At 38.8% G+C, this 14,436-nt stretch overlaps 2 protein-coding genes across 2 annotated transcripts in view; both read left to right on the plus strand.

Annotated features, from left to right (window-relative positions):
• LOC134824138 (zinc finger protein 236-like) overlaps nucleotides 1-12,028 on the plus strand; it is a 108,068-nt gene extending 96,040 nt beyond the window's left edge. Inside the window, exons 4-13 of the mRNA XM_063835871.1 lie at nucleotides 3,343-3,431; nucleotides 5,303-5,364; nucleotides 5,504-5,583; nucleotides 5,833-5,979; nucleotides 6,648-6,798; nucleotides 6,936-7,036; nucleotides 9,829-9,986; nucleotides 10,170-10,290; nucleotides 10,487-10,605; nucleotides 10,791-12,028. Coding sequence (XP_063691941.1) covers nucleotides 3,343-3,431; nucleotides 5,303-5,364; nucleotides 5,504-5,583; nucleotides 5,833-5,979; nucleotides 6,648-6,798; nucleotides 6,936-7,036; nucleotides 9,829-9,986; nucleotides 10,170-10,290; nucleotides 10,487-10,605; nucleotides 10,791-11,102 — 1,340 coding nt within the window. The 3' untranslated portion in view covers nucleotides 11,103-12,028. The remainder of the gene's footprint in view (nucleotides 1-3,342; nucleotides 3,432-5,302; nucleotides 5,365-5,503; nucleotides 5,584-5,832; nucleotides 5,980-6,647; nucleotides 6,799-6,935; nucleotides 7,037-9,828; nucleotides 9,987-10,169; nucleotides 10,291-10,486; nucleotides 10,606-10,790) is intronic.
• LOC134824344 (NAD(P) transhydrogenase, mitochondrial-like) overlaps nucleotides 1-14,436 on the plus strand; it is a 1,149,555-nt gene that overhangs the window by 340,548 nt on the left and 794,571 nt on the right. The window lies entirely within an intron of this gene.

A 14,436-nucleotide genomic window follows, 5' to 3' on the forward strand; every position in this document is an offset into this window, starting at 1 on the left:
ATCGCACCTAGCATTTAGTCCTTGAATGACCCTGCTCTTTCCCATAACTGCACAACATACTAAGTCTATAATACGTAGCAGGCTCATAACATCACTACCTGGTATTAGAATTAGCATTTATCACTTAACCCCCAGTGTCCACTAATACCGGCCTAGTTGTCAGAGTGTGAAAGGCTTGTTTTCCAGCTCTGTGTTGACAGAGGGGTTCAAGGTTTCCTCGGATTTGAGACGCCCTGTTCCGCTCGTCAGAGCTGGCTAAACGTGTATTATTGTATATCATGTGATGCAGAGAGAGAGAGAGAGAGAGAGAGAGTGAGAGTGAGAGTGAGAGAGAGAGTGAGAGAGAGGGAGAGTTCTGCTTTTATACTTATAGCTCCTTTTAAAATGCCCTCTATCTTGGCTTGTAGCTGTTAACTTGTGGTACGAATAAAGGCGGGTAAGCTCTGAGATTTGATATAAATGTCATTATTACCGTTTCCTATACCTTATCGGACCAGTCAACATATATCAGATATTATCATGTATACTAGTGCAATTGAGCAGTCTTCAAGTCTCCACTGTCTTATCACAGACCCATATAACCGACACTAAATCATAGTTTAACCCTTTCTGACACGTATTTTAAGTAGCTATTTGCTCTGCACGTATTTATCTTGAAAGAGACGGAAACCTGTGCTGAATTCCTCGGCTCACCCAACATTTTCATACTCTTCAAATGGGAACAGCTCGTGGTATTGTGGGGTTTCCCTCAGCCGCTCTCAGCCGTGCCACGTAGGGAGAATATTCGGAACATAGAGAGTCTGGGAGAGTTTAGCTGAGTTTTAAAGAGGTGCAAACAGCTGATTTGTTGGGATCTAGACCGCAGGGGAGGGAGAGTGTGCTGGTCAGATATGTGTCATCCCTCTACACTTTCTTCTCTCTAGCAGAGGGGAGAGAGAGTTTGAGAGAGAGAGTGAGAGAGAGAGAGAGGGAGAGAGGGAGACAGATGTTGAAATGTTGTTTCCCTCCCGTCCCCTCTCTCCCCTTTTTTTTCTCTCTCTCTCTCTCTCTCTCTCTCTCTCTCTCTTTTAATCTCTCTGGCTCCCCCTCATACAGCTCCATCTCTGTCAATCAAGTGTTTAAAATTCTAAAATCTGTCATGATCAAAATGAAGAGTTTAATGACGAGCCAAAAAATAACCAGAATCTTTGCTGGTATTAAAGTCTCAACTTGTCACAGCCATAACCGATTACCGAGTTAGAGGAATGAACATACCACGGTGCAGTATGATATTATGGTGGGTTATATTTATCATGATTGGAGTTATTGGGTTAAGCGACAATTTTCATACCCGGGAAGCGAAGAGTTTAGCTGTGTGCCTCATTAAAAAGATCGCTATCAAACCTGCGATTATATAAGTATCTCTTTAAATAGGTAAACGTTTTTGGCTGAGTGCAGAGCATCAAAAATGTTTATCCACCAATCGCAAGCTCTCGTACAAATCCTCATATCAAAAATCTTCGACCTCTCTGATTTAGCGTAAGATAGCATTTGTAGTTATGCGATGCTCAGTAAACCATCATGTTCAATCAATCTACAAAAATATGCTGTGCCAGGAAGTGCTGCCTATTGGTTTATCTCTGTCACGTGTGTCAGGAAGTGCTTCCTATTGGTTTATCTCTGTCACGTGTGCCAGGGAGTGCTGCCTATTGGTTTATCTCTGTCACGTGTGCCAGGAAGTGCTGCCTATTGGTTTATCTCTGTCACGTGTGCCAGGAAGTGCTGCCTATTGGTTTATCTCTGTCACGTGTGCCAGGAAGTGCTGCCTATTGGTTTATCTCTGTCACGTGTGCCAGGAAGTGCTGCCTATTGGTTTATCTCTGTCACGTGTGCCAGGAAGTGCTGCCTATTGGTTTATCTCTGTCACGTGTGCCATGAAGTGCTGCCTATTGGTTTATCTCTGTCACGTGTGCCAGGAAGTGCTGCCTATTGGTTTATCTCTGTCACGTGTGCCAGGAAGTGCTGCCTATTGGTTTATCTCTGTCACGTGTGCCAGGAAGTGCTGCCTATTGGTTTATCTCTGTCACGTGTGCCAGGAAGTGCTGCCTATTGGTTTATCTCTGTCACGTGTGCCAGGGAGTGCTGCCTATTGGTTTATCTCTGTCACGTGTGCCAGGGAGTACTGCCTATTGGTTTATCTCTGTCACGTGTCGAATAATTTTTTCCAGTTTTCAGGTCTAGTAGTTAAGCCTGTTATGTGATAATGAAAGATATTCTGTGAAATATATTAGTGCTTAATTCTTGGTTGATTATTTAACGCAATAATATCTGTATCCTTTAGAATTCTGTCAGCAAGAAGCAGTAATGAAATTTGTTTCTTGGGATTGCAAACCAAGTTCTAAGAAAAATTGTGAAAATAACCTGTTCCATAATTTCTGGTCGGGCTGAAAAAAGCTGATTGGTTTTCTGTATAACATCAATAATTAACATCCAGATACATATATATTGTTTATTGGTGAACTACATAGAAAGATTTGCATCACGAGCCAGTTAATCAATCTAGTGCGTCATTCCTGTTTAACAAAAATTTCAATAATTTTCTTGGGATCACTGACGAAAGCAAATTTGCTTACATATAATAGTTCATATATCACGGCTTTTAGAAATAAATTTGCAATAATTTAGATACTAAAATGATGGTGAACTTACAGTGGGTTCCTACAGAGTGCTGTATGAGTAATGCAAATGATCTCCGGTCAAGTCAATCTTGGATTTAAGATTATACCCGAAGAAGATTAGTTCCCGTATTGGCGTATTTGTCCCTATTTCACATTCGGTAACACGAACTTGTGCTTATTTGTTCACGAATGTATCTCTGTGAAACTTCAAACATGCCCTCAACATTTCACTTATCCAGCTAATTATCAAATTATCAAGTTACCCAATTAAATGTAAACTAGCGGATAAGACGAAGCAGACACTGAAAACAAGGAGAGTGGGACGGTCGACCCAATTAATTACATAATGACGCTAATTAGCTAATTACAGACGTTAGCTCCGTAATCACTGTCGTTTATATTCACGTGGGTGCTCACAGTATGAATGTCCACCCCTGTAAAAAATGGCACAATAAAGAAAAAATAAGTTTTTTGCTACACACATCTCCAATGTTCTCCCGAAACTTTTTATCGTGTGATAAATTGGGCGCCTTTAATCTCCATATCTCAATATTCAATACCTCAGCTATTAATACTATCTATGTATAGTGATTGTTAAAGTAACAGGAGTTAGGAACGTTTGAACTTTAAAAGATTACTTTAAAAGATTTCTTTAATGTTTAATAACGCCCAATTATTATTGCAGCATTCAGCCCAGTTTTGAAGCCTCAGGCTACGCTAGCTTTCTCTCCTATTCGACACACGGACATGCTCGGAGCTCTCTCTCAAAACAAGGTATTTTTAATGAAAAGAGAATTTATTTCACTTTCACTTTCTTAATTTCACTCGATCGAACTATCGAACCCTCCCATTAACTATTTATACGTCATATCATAAACCCATTTCGTCATTTAACTGTCAAATCTCATTGTAGAGCCGAGAATTTACTACATGTTCTAACCCATCATGAGACGGATTAAAGAAATTCCTTATCCACTGATTCCTTGTTACACACACCAACACGCTCCAACTCAACTAGATACCCACCACTCCGTCAGCGTTTAGACAATCCGGTCCAAACACAAGGATTTCTTCTTGACAGCGCCTATAAAAACGATAATGAGTTGGCTAACACAAAACGGATAAAGAATCTTTACATCCGTTTACCGAAAAGTAAATTAAGCATGAACACTGAATAGCTGGGTAGAGCTACGTGGATATTACGATAAAGATTCCTTATCGAATCTAACTCTTCTAACTTGGAGGTCACTGGGTGCCGCGCACCGCCCCGTCTCCATAGCGACAGTAGCTGTAACTATGGGCTGTACAATGAGTTGAGTATTGTTGCTACAGCAGGGGATAAAGACGTGGTTAATGATTTATTGACATAGTCTGGCAAATATCTTTAATCTTTTCTGTAGGAGCTAGTTAGAAGGGCGAGGCAGTTAAACAGTTAAAATTAGCTGTGGAGACTCTATCTAGTGGCTGTGTGGAGCCATTGTAGTGTGGGTTTGAGGTGAAGTTGTGGTGAAGTTGTGGTGAAGTTGAGGTGTAGTTGTGGTGTAGTTGTGGTGTAGTTGTGGTGTAGTTGTGGTGTAGTTGTGGTGTAGTTGGTGGTGTAGTTGTGGTGTAGTTGTGGTGTAGTTGTGGTGTAGTTGTGGTGTAGTTGGTGGTGTAGTTGTGGTGTAGTTGTGGTGTAGTTGTGGTGAAGTTGAGGTGTAGTTGTGGTGTAGTTGTGGTGTAGTTGTGGTGTAGTTGTGGTGTAGTTGTGGTGTAGTTGGTGGTGTAGTTGTGGTGTAGTTGTGGTGTAGTTGTGGTGTAGTTGTGGTGTAGTTGTGGTGTAGTTGTGGTGAAGTTGAGGTGTAGTTGTGGTGTAGTTGTGGTGTAGTTGAGGTGTAGTTGGTGGGTATGAAGTCTGCTAATCAGATTGTTGAGCACCCTGTTTTACCTCAATCTAAACACGGTGTATTGTCTTACCCTGTTTTACCTCAATCTAAACACGGTGTATTGTCTTACCCTGTCTTACCTCAATCTAAACACGGTGTATTGTCTTACCCTGTCTTACCTCAATCTAAACACGGTGTATTGTCTTACCCTGTTTTACCTCAATCTAAACACGGTGTATTGGGTTGAGGGTATAGTTTTTAGTTATCTTAAGTGCTAAAGGTCAGCTTTTTTCATTTGGGTATTTCTTTGTCAGCGTCAGGTTGTCTGGGAAAGGCCTATCAGTAACATCTTTTAAATGGAACGAGAAAAGTGATGTCTAAATTTGTTCTCAACTTGATAAAGCGAACAAAGGCAGTTTCTTTTCGTAGCTCAGTAGTTTTGCGATGTAGTTAATTTGGGATTTTCACCTTTTCGTTTTCACCTTCGTCCATCAGGCCAACATTTCACCACATAATTATCATTATTATGACAATTAAAATTTGAAATATTTTGCAAGCACTAGACGGTATTCAAATCATGTACGTCTTCACTCTACATCACTGTTAACAAGACATGTTTTTGAGTTAAGGTGATTTTTACTGAAGAAGTTCAAGCGCTGTGGGATATTTTCTTAAACACAAAAACAGTATATGGTCACTTTTATTTTTGTTATGAAATGATGATAGAATAGTTCTTTTTAAATCTAATATCTGGTTATTAAAACTGCCCAATTATTTCAGAGCTCATATGAAGCCGAGTTAGTGATCCAGGACAATCTTATATCTGCAATGAGGAAACACAGGTAAAACTTTACCTCATTTTAGCTTGGAAACACCCGAAGATGTGATTATAATTCGCAAAATCACTGATAAAACTGCAGCTAAAGTTTGCCACTGGCCGTTAATTCCGCCAAATTAATTGCTAATTTATTAATTATTCAGGTCTGATCTTGACAGGTCTCTGATACAAGGACTATCCCCACCTCGAAACCCACCTTCTTCTTTACCTCTCCACATATTTGGTAAGTTATATTCTCCTCAGATTAAATACATTTTAGCTGAATCAATTACATGATTAGAATCAGAAATTAAAAGGGGATTACATCATATCGGAATTTTATCGCATGTCGACAAATTTTATTTTCAAATTTTCTAGTCATTGAGCATTTCTTTTGCATGGTTTCTTTCGCACGCATCTTCATCATTATTTATTCATTATCTGCGCCAAATGATGGTTCCAAGTTTCCATTTTCTGACTTAAGATTCTACAGAGACGGTAGGGCTGGGTGCACGTAGCGCGGCAGTGAGTCCAGGAGCACAAAGTGTGGCGGTCAGCCCCTCTAGCACACCACAGAACCCCACCCCTGACATGGTGTGCAGCCCTTCTATCTGTGTTCAGCTTAACGGATCACCTAACGGTGGGTGCTCAGTGCAGTTATTTTTCTAGATTCTTCCAGAATGTTCTAGATTTGTCTGGAATATTCAAGTTTATGAATTTCATATACGTGATCCATACCATGAAAATAAGGCTTTTGCTGGGCTTCTTTGATCCGAGGCCGAGGTTAACCAAGACAAAATCTCCAATTTTTCATTCTAATCAAGATGAATTATTGAACGATTGATTATTTGACTGCTCCTTCAGATACTGCTTTATGATAACGTACATAATCCATCAGTAAAGTCACGTGGTATAGTGGGTTGTGCCGATATCAATTATAAAAACTGTTGACAGATTCAGAGGCCCTTTTGCTTTGTAAAAATATTCCGTTCCACCTATTATAATCTTACCAAAAGTTAAACTTTGCACACCCTTTTAAAATTCGATGTTACAATTTATCTGATGCGAATGTTATTGAGTTTCAAATCCTTTATTTTTCCTCTTGACAAAGAACACTTTGATAATTTCAAATTGAACACCACATTTGATATCGCCGCCCGCTTTTCATCAACATCAAATTTTGGTAATAAGTTCATCATGGCCTTTGTTATAATAAGTATTAGTAACATGATAATATAGACATTCAACAATCGTGACTTATAACTTAATCACAGTCTGTGACCTCCAAACTGAACATCTAATTTTCAGAGAACACATCGCCTGGAAGCTTGTGCAATGCCTCCCTGGGACAGGAAAGTGGCACCGATGAGAGTACTAATTTTATCGGCAAGAAACGACCGAAGAGCGATGAGAGTATGGCTGAGTCTGGCGAGGAATCTCCTAAAAGGCAGTGCCAAAGGTAGGTTTCTAAAAAGGGGTTTCCGCTGGGCTTTCTTTTTATAAACAGGGCTTTTTGGTTAGTATGTTTTGTCGGATATTTCTGATATAATTCTGTGGATTAAGTTGAGCATTTGTTTAAATATTGTTTTATTTCAGCGATTCATCAAGTTCAGCTGAGCCTGTGTCTATAAAGAGCGAACAAGAAGGAAACCCTATTTCACCACAACTTTCATCATCTGCCGAAGAAAATGAACAAGGTCAGTACTGACCAAACCTGATGATATTATTCGTTTTATCCTACTTTTATCCTACTTTTATCCTACTTTTATCCTACTTTTATCCCAATTTATCCTAGTCCTACTTGAGTACTTTTATAGCAACTATAACTGTACTCCCAACATGAACTTGTCTTCTTTACAGTTATTTCTTATTGGCGACCAACCAAATTCACAAACCTAAATCGTGTGTCAAACAATTTATTCGCCATTTCTCAAGTCCTTTACATCTAGAAAACAACCACGCTATGCCCGGAGATACTACCCACAAACACCACGGTTCTGTCAGTTCGCTCAGAACCCACCATTTCACAGTTTCAAGATATTCATCCGACATAATATTGCCGATAGAATTCATTCGGTGCATTTTTAATGACATGTCGCATAATGAATCCTTGCATGCCGAACATAATTAGAGAATTGTTGGTAACAGCCCCATTAGCGACGCGATATCAGCATTATAATAATATATCGTTGAAAAGATTGTCCAACCTGATTGAGATTGAACTTGTTCGTGCGTGCGCCCAGGACAAGTTTTCACTTTTCACTTTTTCTGGTGGTGTCCAGCTTAGCAGGTCACATGACACTCATCTCCGGTGAAGTGTCGTGGAACTGAGGATTCAGAGCGACATATCTCGCGTGTTGAGGCGCACACCTTGGTACTCAATACCCGGCTATTAACCGGAGGCGATAACCTAGCATTATTAGGATGTATCGTTGACTTTTCTCGTTTCAAAACGGTCGACACACGTTTCAGCAAAGCGTGTCAGTTAAGAAAAATCTCGATATATTTTAAAGATTGGATGTGAGCGGGCTACTCGTCTAATTTATAGCCTGTGCTTTATCTTTCAATCCAATCTGGCCTACAAGCACAATAGAGCTAATGTAAACCCGGCCCTGGGCTCACAACTTGATGGTAGTCACGTGACGTCATGATATGTCACGTGACGTCACGTGAAAGTTGGATCATGTCACGTGTTATGATACTTTGCATTTCGTTGTGAACTGCGTGGATTTGTGGCGGCTGTGAACATCTTCCAGGGTGTGTTATTGATGTAACACAGTGGTCGCATCTGAACTACTTGGAAATAATCTTATTGACCCTTATTATAGTTGCAAGATAACAATCGTACGTTGGTTTACTACTAACTGCTGTCATTATCATGGTACCAAGGGTACATGAAACGGTTTTAGAGAATTTTTATTCCCTTTGCTTACTTATCTGGTCACTAATAGCTACCTGGTCACTAATGTCTGCATAATTTATTTTATTTTGCCTTAGAGTCTTCACAGACCACAGGCCACTATTCCTGGAAATCCCCTCTTTTGTTTGCTATTTTGCCTGGGTATTATAAGAGCTTTACTTTGAAACAATAAGAATTTCCGATGTACAGAACACTGGTTTGTGATTCGAAGTTATGTTATAAAATCAAACTCCAAAATTATTGGAGCAGCTTTCTTCTACCATTTGCTTATTTTGGTAGTACGAGGGCCCTCATGTACAATGTTTCTCAACCCAAGGTTCAATGCGGTCCTGTACTATTGTTACGGCCATTAAAAACAGTTGATAATTGTTCTTAGTATCTTGATCTATCATGTGGTGTTAAAAAATGTGACCCATTTTAAATGTAATTTGTTAACAAATAATAAAACTAATACGAGCTACTCATGGAAAATATAAGGGTATTGAATGATGGGGTGCGATTTAACCAACCTCTTAAATTTTATGATAACAATGATTACAAATTATTTCATGTGATGTTGAATAATCAATAATATTCCCCAAGTCTCTTGTGACCGTTTAGAACGGCGCCTAATCACCTACTAGAGTCGTCATCAAAAACCCCGCTATATTACTGAGTAGGCATTGAAAAACTGCATCAACATGAGAAAAAGACCCAGCCTTGCTCCCGCACACACAACATTTAATTAATGTCTGAGTTCGGTATTCCTGCCCTTTAGCAGCACTAGAAACTGTAGAGAATTAGAGTACTCTGTAGAGTAAGTACTCTGTGTCTGTTGTAGCAGAGTGGTCATCCTGCTCGAGCAGTCTGATCTAATTAGTTTACCTAGTACCACACCACATGGTTCACGCCATGATATTGGGACAACTGGTTTTTTTCATTAAGTACCAAGTAGCTCTTATATTTCAAATTGTTAATCCGTAGGTTTTTGATGTGGAAATGAAATCTTTTGTCTCGCTTATTTGAGTTTTATACGGGTAGAGTTTGTGGGATCTCATGGAAAGTGGTGCTCTTCTATGTAAATTTTAATATAGAGGTGCAGCATTGGAACACCCACTGGCCACTGGGTTAAGTCAGATTATTCTGGAAGGTTGTATCATGAACTATATTCTCAGATGATAGGTTGTGAAACTGTTAGATAGATTGTACAAATGAATAACTTAATATAATGACATTAACGTGAGTGTAATGCCCCTACATGCATCTGTTATTATCCTATCATATTGTCACTTGAAATGTCATTGAAATCAGCCAACACTGTCTCATCCATCGTTTAAAACTATTGAATCTTTTAGCAAACATTGAACGGTCCACCCTTGCATCTAAACTTTAGTGGGGCAATAAAAAGGTCTACTTAACATGTTTGCGCGCACACGCGAGACGAATATTATTTGGTGTACTTTTTCAGCAACCACCTCAACATAATTGCGCGCGCGCCATAAAGATTTTAATAGTTTTATTTTCTATTTTACCATTTTAAGGGTTTCACTTTTTGTAGATTTTCATTTTACTAACGAGGAACTATTACAGGAATGTTCACCCCGATAAGTGCCCTGAATTCCTGGACGTGTCCCAAGTGCGACACGAATGTAACGAACATGAGCGATCTGGCGTCACATATCAAAGTGTGTCTAAACGGACAAGGTGACAACTATTGTAACGAGTGTGGACGGGGCTACAGCAGCAAAGTAAGTTACCCGTGACTATATAGATAATTTTAATCGGAACCGTGTATCTTAATCTACATAGAAAAGATTTTTTTGCTTTCAACATTTAGATTTAAATTCAGATGAACTGTTTCAGTTGATTATATTTTTTTAAATAAAATATTTCAAATCGAATAGCAGATAATTAATATTCTGAATTCTCAGGCCAGTCTTCAGCGTCATATCAGCGTTGTGCACCGCAAAGAGAGGAATTACGAGTGCCACATCTGTAGGAAAAGATTTGGTCAACAGATTCATGTAGACGTTCACATGAGACTCCATACAGGTAGATTAATAGTCTAATTATCTAATTGATTAATTGATATTTGATTTGACTCAGTGGTTTCGGATTTCTCATTATTCACCATACCGGTACAACTCAAGATGATTGCACTGTTGGTTCTGGCCAGGGAAACAATTTAGTGCCCTCTTTAAATTAATTCAGCTCAATTTATACAATTCTAACAGTACCTCTGTTTCAGGTGAGAAGCCGTTTGTGTGCCACATGTGTAACGACAGCTTCAAACAGTCAGCCCATTTAAAGCGACACATGCAGTGTCACATCAGAGCACCTTCTGAATTCTCTCTCTACAAATCTCAGGTAATTTGAACTTGCGGTGCAATGATTTGTTTGCTAGTTTAATATGAGCTGACCCAGTCTGATGTTTTAACTTACTTACAAGATTTTCTGATACAACTGCAGTAGGAGCTATTTAGGTAATGTTATTATTATCGAGTAAACGATCGCCATTATTACTCAGTTATTAATCAAACTACTTTCCTCAGAAACAAAACTCTGGTCCCTTCAAAAGAGACGTTATGAGCTCAAAACCTGACTACGACTCCCTCTTGCCCCGTATCTCCGGCAAGAACATGTCCCCTCTCTCCACCCGACCGCTCCACGAGTATCCATACCTTCTCTCCGGCTCTCTCACCGACACTCCCTCCTCTCCTAATCTTAAAGACAAGTTCAGATCATATGGCATGATGCTGGGAGAACCGGCCGTTCTGAGTGAACTACAAAACAAATACACGATGGAACTGATCAAGTTGATAGGACAGACTGTAGAGGATCAGAGAAAGAATATCTCCAGATAAAGGGCGATAAAAACAATAACATTTTGCAGATAAACTGTCTCATCTCTCTGTTTTCTGGTTGAAAACATGAGGTTGAGGATAGAGAAATACAGAATGTGGAGTAATGGTTGAGTGTGATAAGATAAGACAAAGATAAGACTGATAGAACTCAGAACAAACTGAAAGTGTTGTTATGTGTATTGTATTGTTGACAGAATATGAGATCTAAGATTTTTTAAGATTAAAGAATCCCGGTGAAGACGAAATGATTCAGTTTATTGAAGATCTGTTAAAATCCGGGGCATGATTTGTCATGGGCATTATCAGGCGCACAAATATTTTATAAATTTATAAATGTTTGAATAGGAGTGGGCTACACCGGGGTCAGTTTCTTGGGAAATAATTCTTATTTAACCATTATGGCCTACTGGGCTGCTGGTAGATTAGTCTCTACAGAGGCAAATATAACAGTTAACCTAAGAATTTAACAGCAAAAATTACTCCCCAAGGTGGCACCCACTCTTAATTTAATCTTTAAATGTATTAATTATAATCGGGCTGAGATGCATTGGCGTTCATTTTAATCTGAATCATGGCATGGTTAACCCTACGGTTTCTCATACACATCATTAGTCAAAATGTATGTGAAGAGAACAGGTGCTATCCTAGATCTCAAGATAACCCGAAAAGGGTCTCGTTCGATAATTATTGTATCAATAAATTTCTGAAGTATGATTAATCTGATTTATGAGCTCAGCGCGGTCAACATTTCGCTTATTTCAAGCAAAAATATCGTGGGTCGGGTTGTGGTGACCGTCGCGTCGTTGTTAAGCAAATAAAAATTGTTGACAACATTTATTATGTTAAAGTTTTACTTCATGGGTGAAAGATTATTTTAAATTTCGTTGCTTTGATGTTGCTCCCATATTTATTATGAAAATTTGGGTAAAATAAATTGTGTTTTTAATTCGATCTTTGCAGTGCGATAAAAATAATCAGCTAACCGTATAATCATAATTAATTAATTTGATGAGCTTGAAAGCTCATTTTCCGTTTATCAAAGCTAAAGTTTCTTCGGTAATCTAGATTTCAGTATCTCAATCGTATCTTGTGCCATCCACAGTGAAGTCACTAATTGGTCATTGAAGAAAAATCCGAAGCCATGATTGATAGATTTAAATGTTAGAAAGGAGATTTAATTAAATGTCGGGTTGCTCGAGCTTATCTTAAATAGAAGAGAAGCGATTGATCGTAAGCTATTAACTTGAACCAATGGGATCACCTCAATCCGCCTTAAATAATCAAACTCAACACGCTTTATTTTGAACTAAAAGTGTTACCACTTGCACCAATAGCAGTCTCGCAAAGCTCAAGATCTAATGAAAGAATGAACTACGAAGCATGTGACACCAAGTAGCAAACCTAGGAGCACGGGCATAAGCCTGCTTTATTTGGAGATGTTGTTGTTGTTGTATCTTGTTGTTGTTTGATATAGTATTGTAGTTTTTATAGTGCGATACCGCAAGTTCGCCTTTTATCAGTATCACATCTTTCTTGACACACGCTGTATACCTAAGAGGTATACAACGTGTAGCAACATCTTTCGTACTACACAATACACATGATGAGATGGTAAATAAGACGTTCGACTGTTCGAGATACCTAGCATGCCGGCAACCTGGCAAATCAACCTTTCCTGTGGAGTTGTTTGCAGAGAATTACAAGCAGACCACACAGGATTCACCCCACCTTGTTTTATATCCTTATCCCTAAGCGCATTAAAATATAGATATACCACGGCGCTGCAGTCTGTATGCCCCAAAGTTCCAAACGTATCTATTTCAGATAAACCGCACTAGTGAACAGTTTCTTCATGACGAGGTAATGCAATTCAACTTGTTTTGATAATTATAAAGTGATGTCAAATTTGGTATAAGTTTCAATAAACAGTTTCGAACACACACCAACTAATGTTCAAGTGTCTATCTAATGCAAAATTATTGTTTGCGGCCCGTAAAATTCAGGGAAATAGAGAGCGGGTCTGCGAAAAGATCTGACAACCCGGGTCACCCCGCTAATTCTCACTTAAATTTGACCCAAACGAATCTATAAGACACGGTATAAATTACCAGTATTTTCAAACATTGCTGATCGATTTTCATAGAATCAGCAAGAATTTTGTTTTAAGATCTAGTCCCCTATTTCTGAAAAAGAGAGGAAGGAGGCTCAAAACCCTATTTTGTCTTTTATAGTTGAAGTGACTGAATTACGTCCACCGATTGAACTCCAATTTCGAGTCCTTTGAGGAATACGACGGAAGTAATTAGTATGATTGTTAGCGTTGTTTATCTTTAAAAGTTTAAAGCTTTGACAATAACAAAGATAACATGGTCTCTCATACAAATACTTCAGTTGTCCAATGTTCAAGTGAAGACAACGGAATCAATTGAAATCAATCACCTAATTTTTGTAGAATGTAGAAATGATCTCCGTATACATGTTGATGTACACCATGTTGTCGTTACTCTTGCATCCTGTTGTCGTTTACAGGTATTCACATATGATTTAGGGATCACATTTATCTTGTTGAACTTATAATTAGTGCGTACACCTATATCTTCAGTCCAGGTATCACACAGAAGTTCAAATTCAATTCGACCGATTATTGAGTTTAAGTGCATAACGTATCTTCTTTACGTGTCAAAATGGGTATAGGACAGTGGACACTATGGCAGAAGACTTTTGCCCCCCCCCCCCCCCTGTATATAAGTAAAGTTACAATGAATTCGAAATCAGGATCACTGAAATGATTGAAATATAATTTATACAATTAGAAGTAAGTTGTGTGATGTTGCAGGTTTTGTAGTATTACTTACAGTTCAACATTTAGGACGGCTGGACGGTGTATGGTTCCATCATCCATGATAAAGTGAGTCATGTTATCGTTTTAGGAAACTTCCGCCCTCGACTAATTCGCCCTTGTGTCCTTCGCCGTCGTGTCCAACCTTTTAGAAAACTTCCGCCCTTGGGTCCTTCGCCCTCAATCGTGACTTCCGCCCTCACGACCTGTTCCCGTCAAAATACAGTTAGACATTTAATTCTCCGGCTTACAATCTCACAACGATTCAGCGAACAGATATACTTTTCTGCTTTTAGTCACATACTTCCCAGTACCTGTCTTTCCTTCGCTAAGTAACCCTCCACTATATCTGAAGAAAGGCTAAAAGTAGGAACCTAAAGAGTTATGACGTTAAGAAAATTAAACACCAAATAGATTTCCAAGAAAAGACAGACAGCGATCTCAAGAGGGATGTAAATTTATTGGAGTCATAGTAATTATTACGTATAGTACTTT

Source organism: Bolinopsis microptera, chromosome 12 (genome assembly GCF_026151205.1).
Source record: "Bolinopsis microptera isolate Bmic1 chromosome 12, MBARI_Bmic_1.0, whole genome shotgun sequence".
NCBI lineage: Eukaryota > Metazoa > Ctenophora > Tentaculata > Lobata > Bolinopsidae > Bolinopsis > Bolinopsis microptera.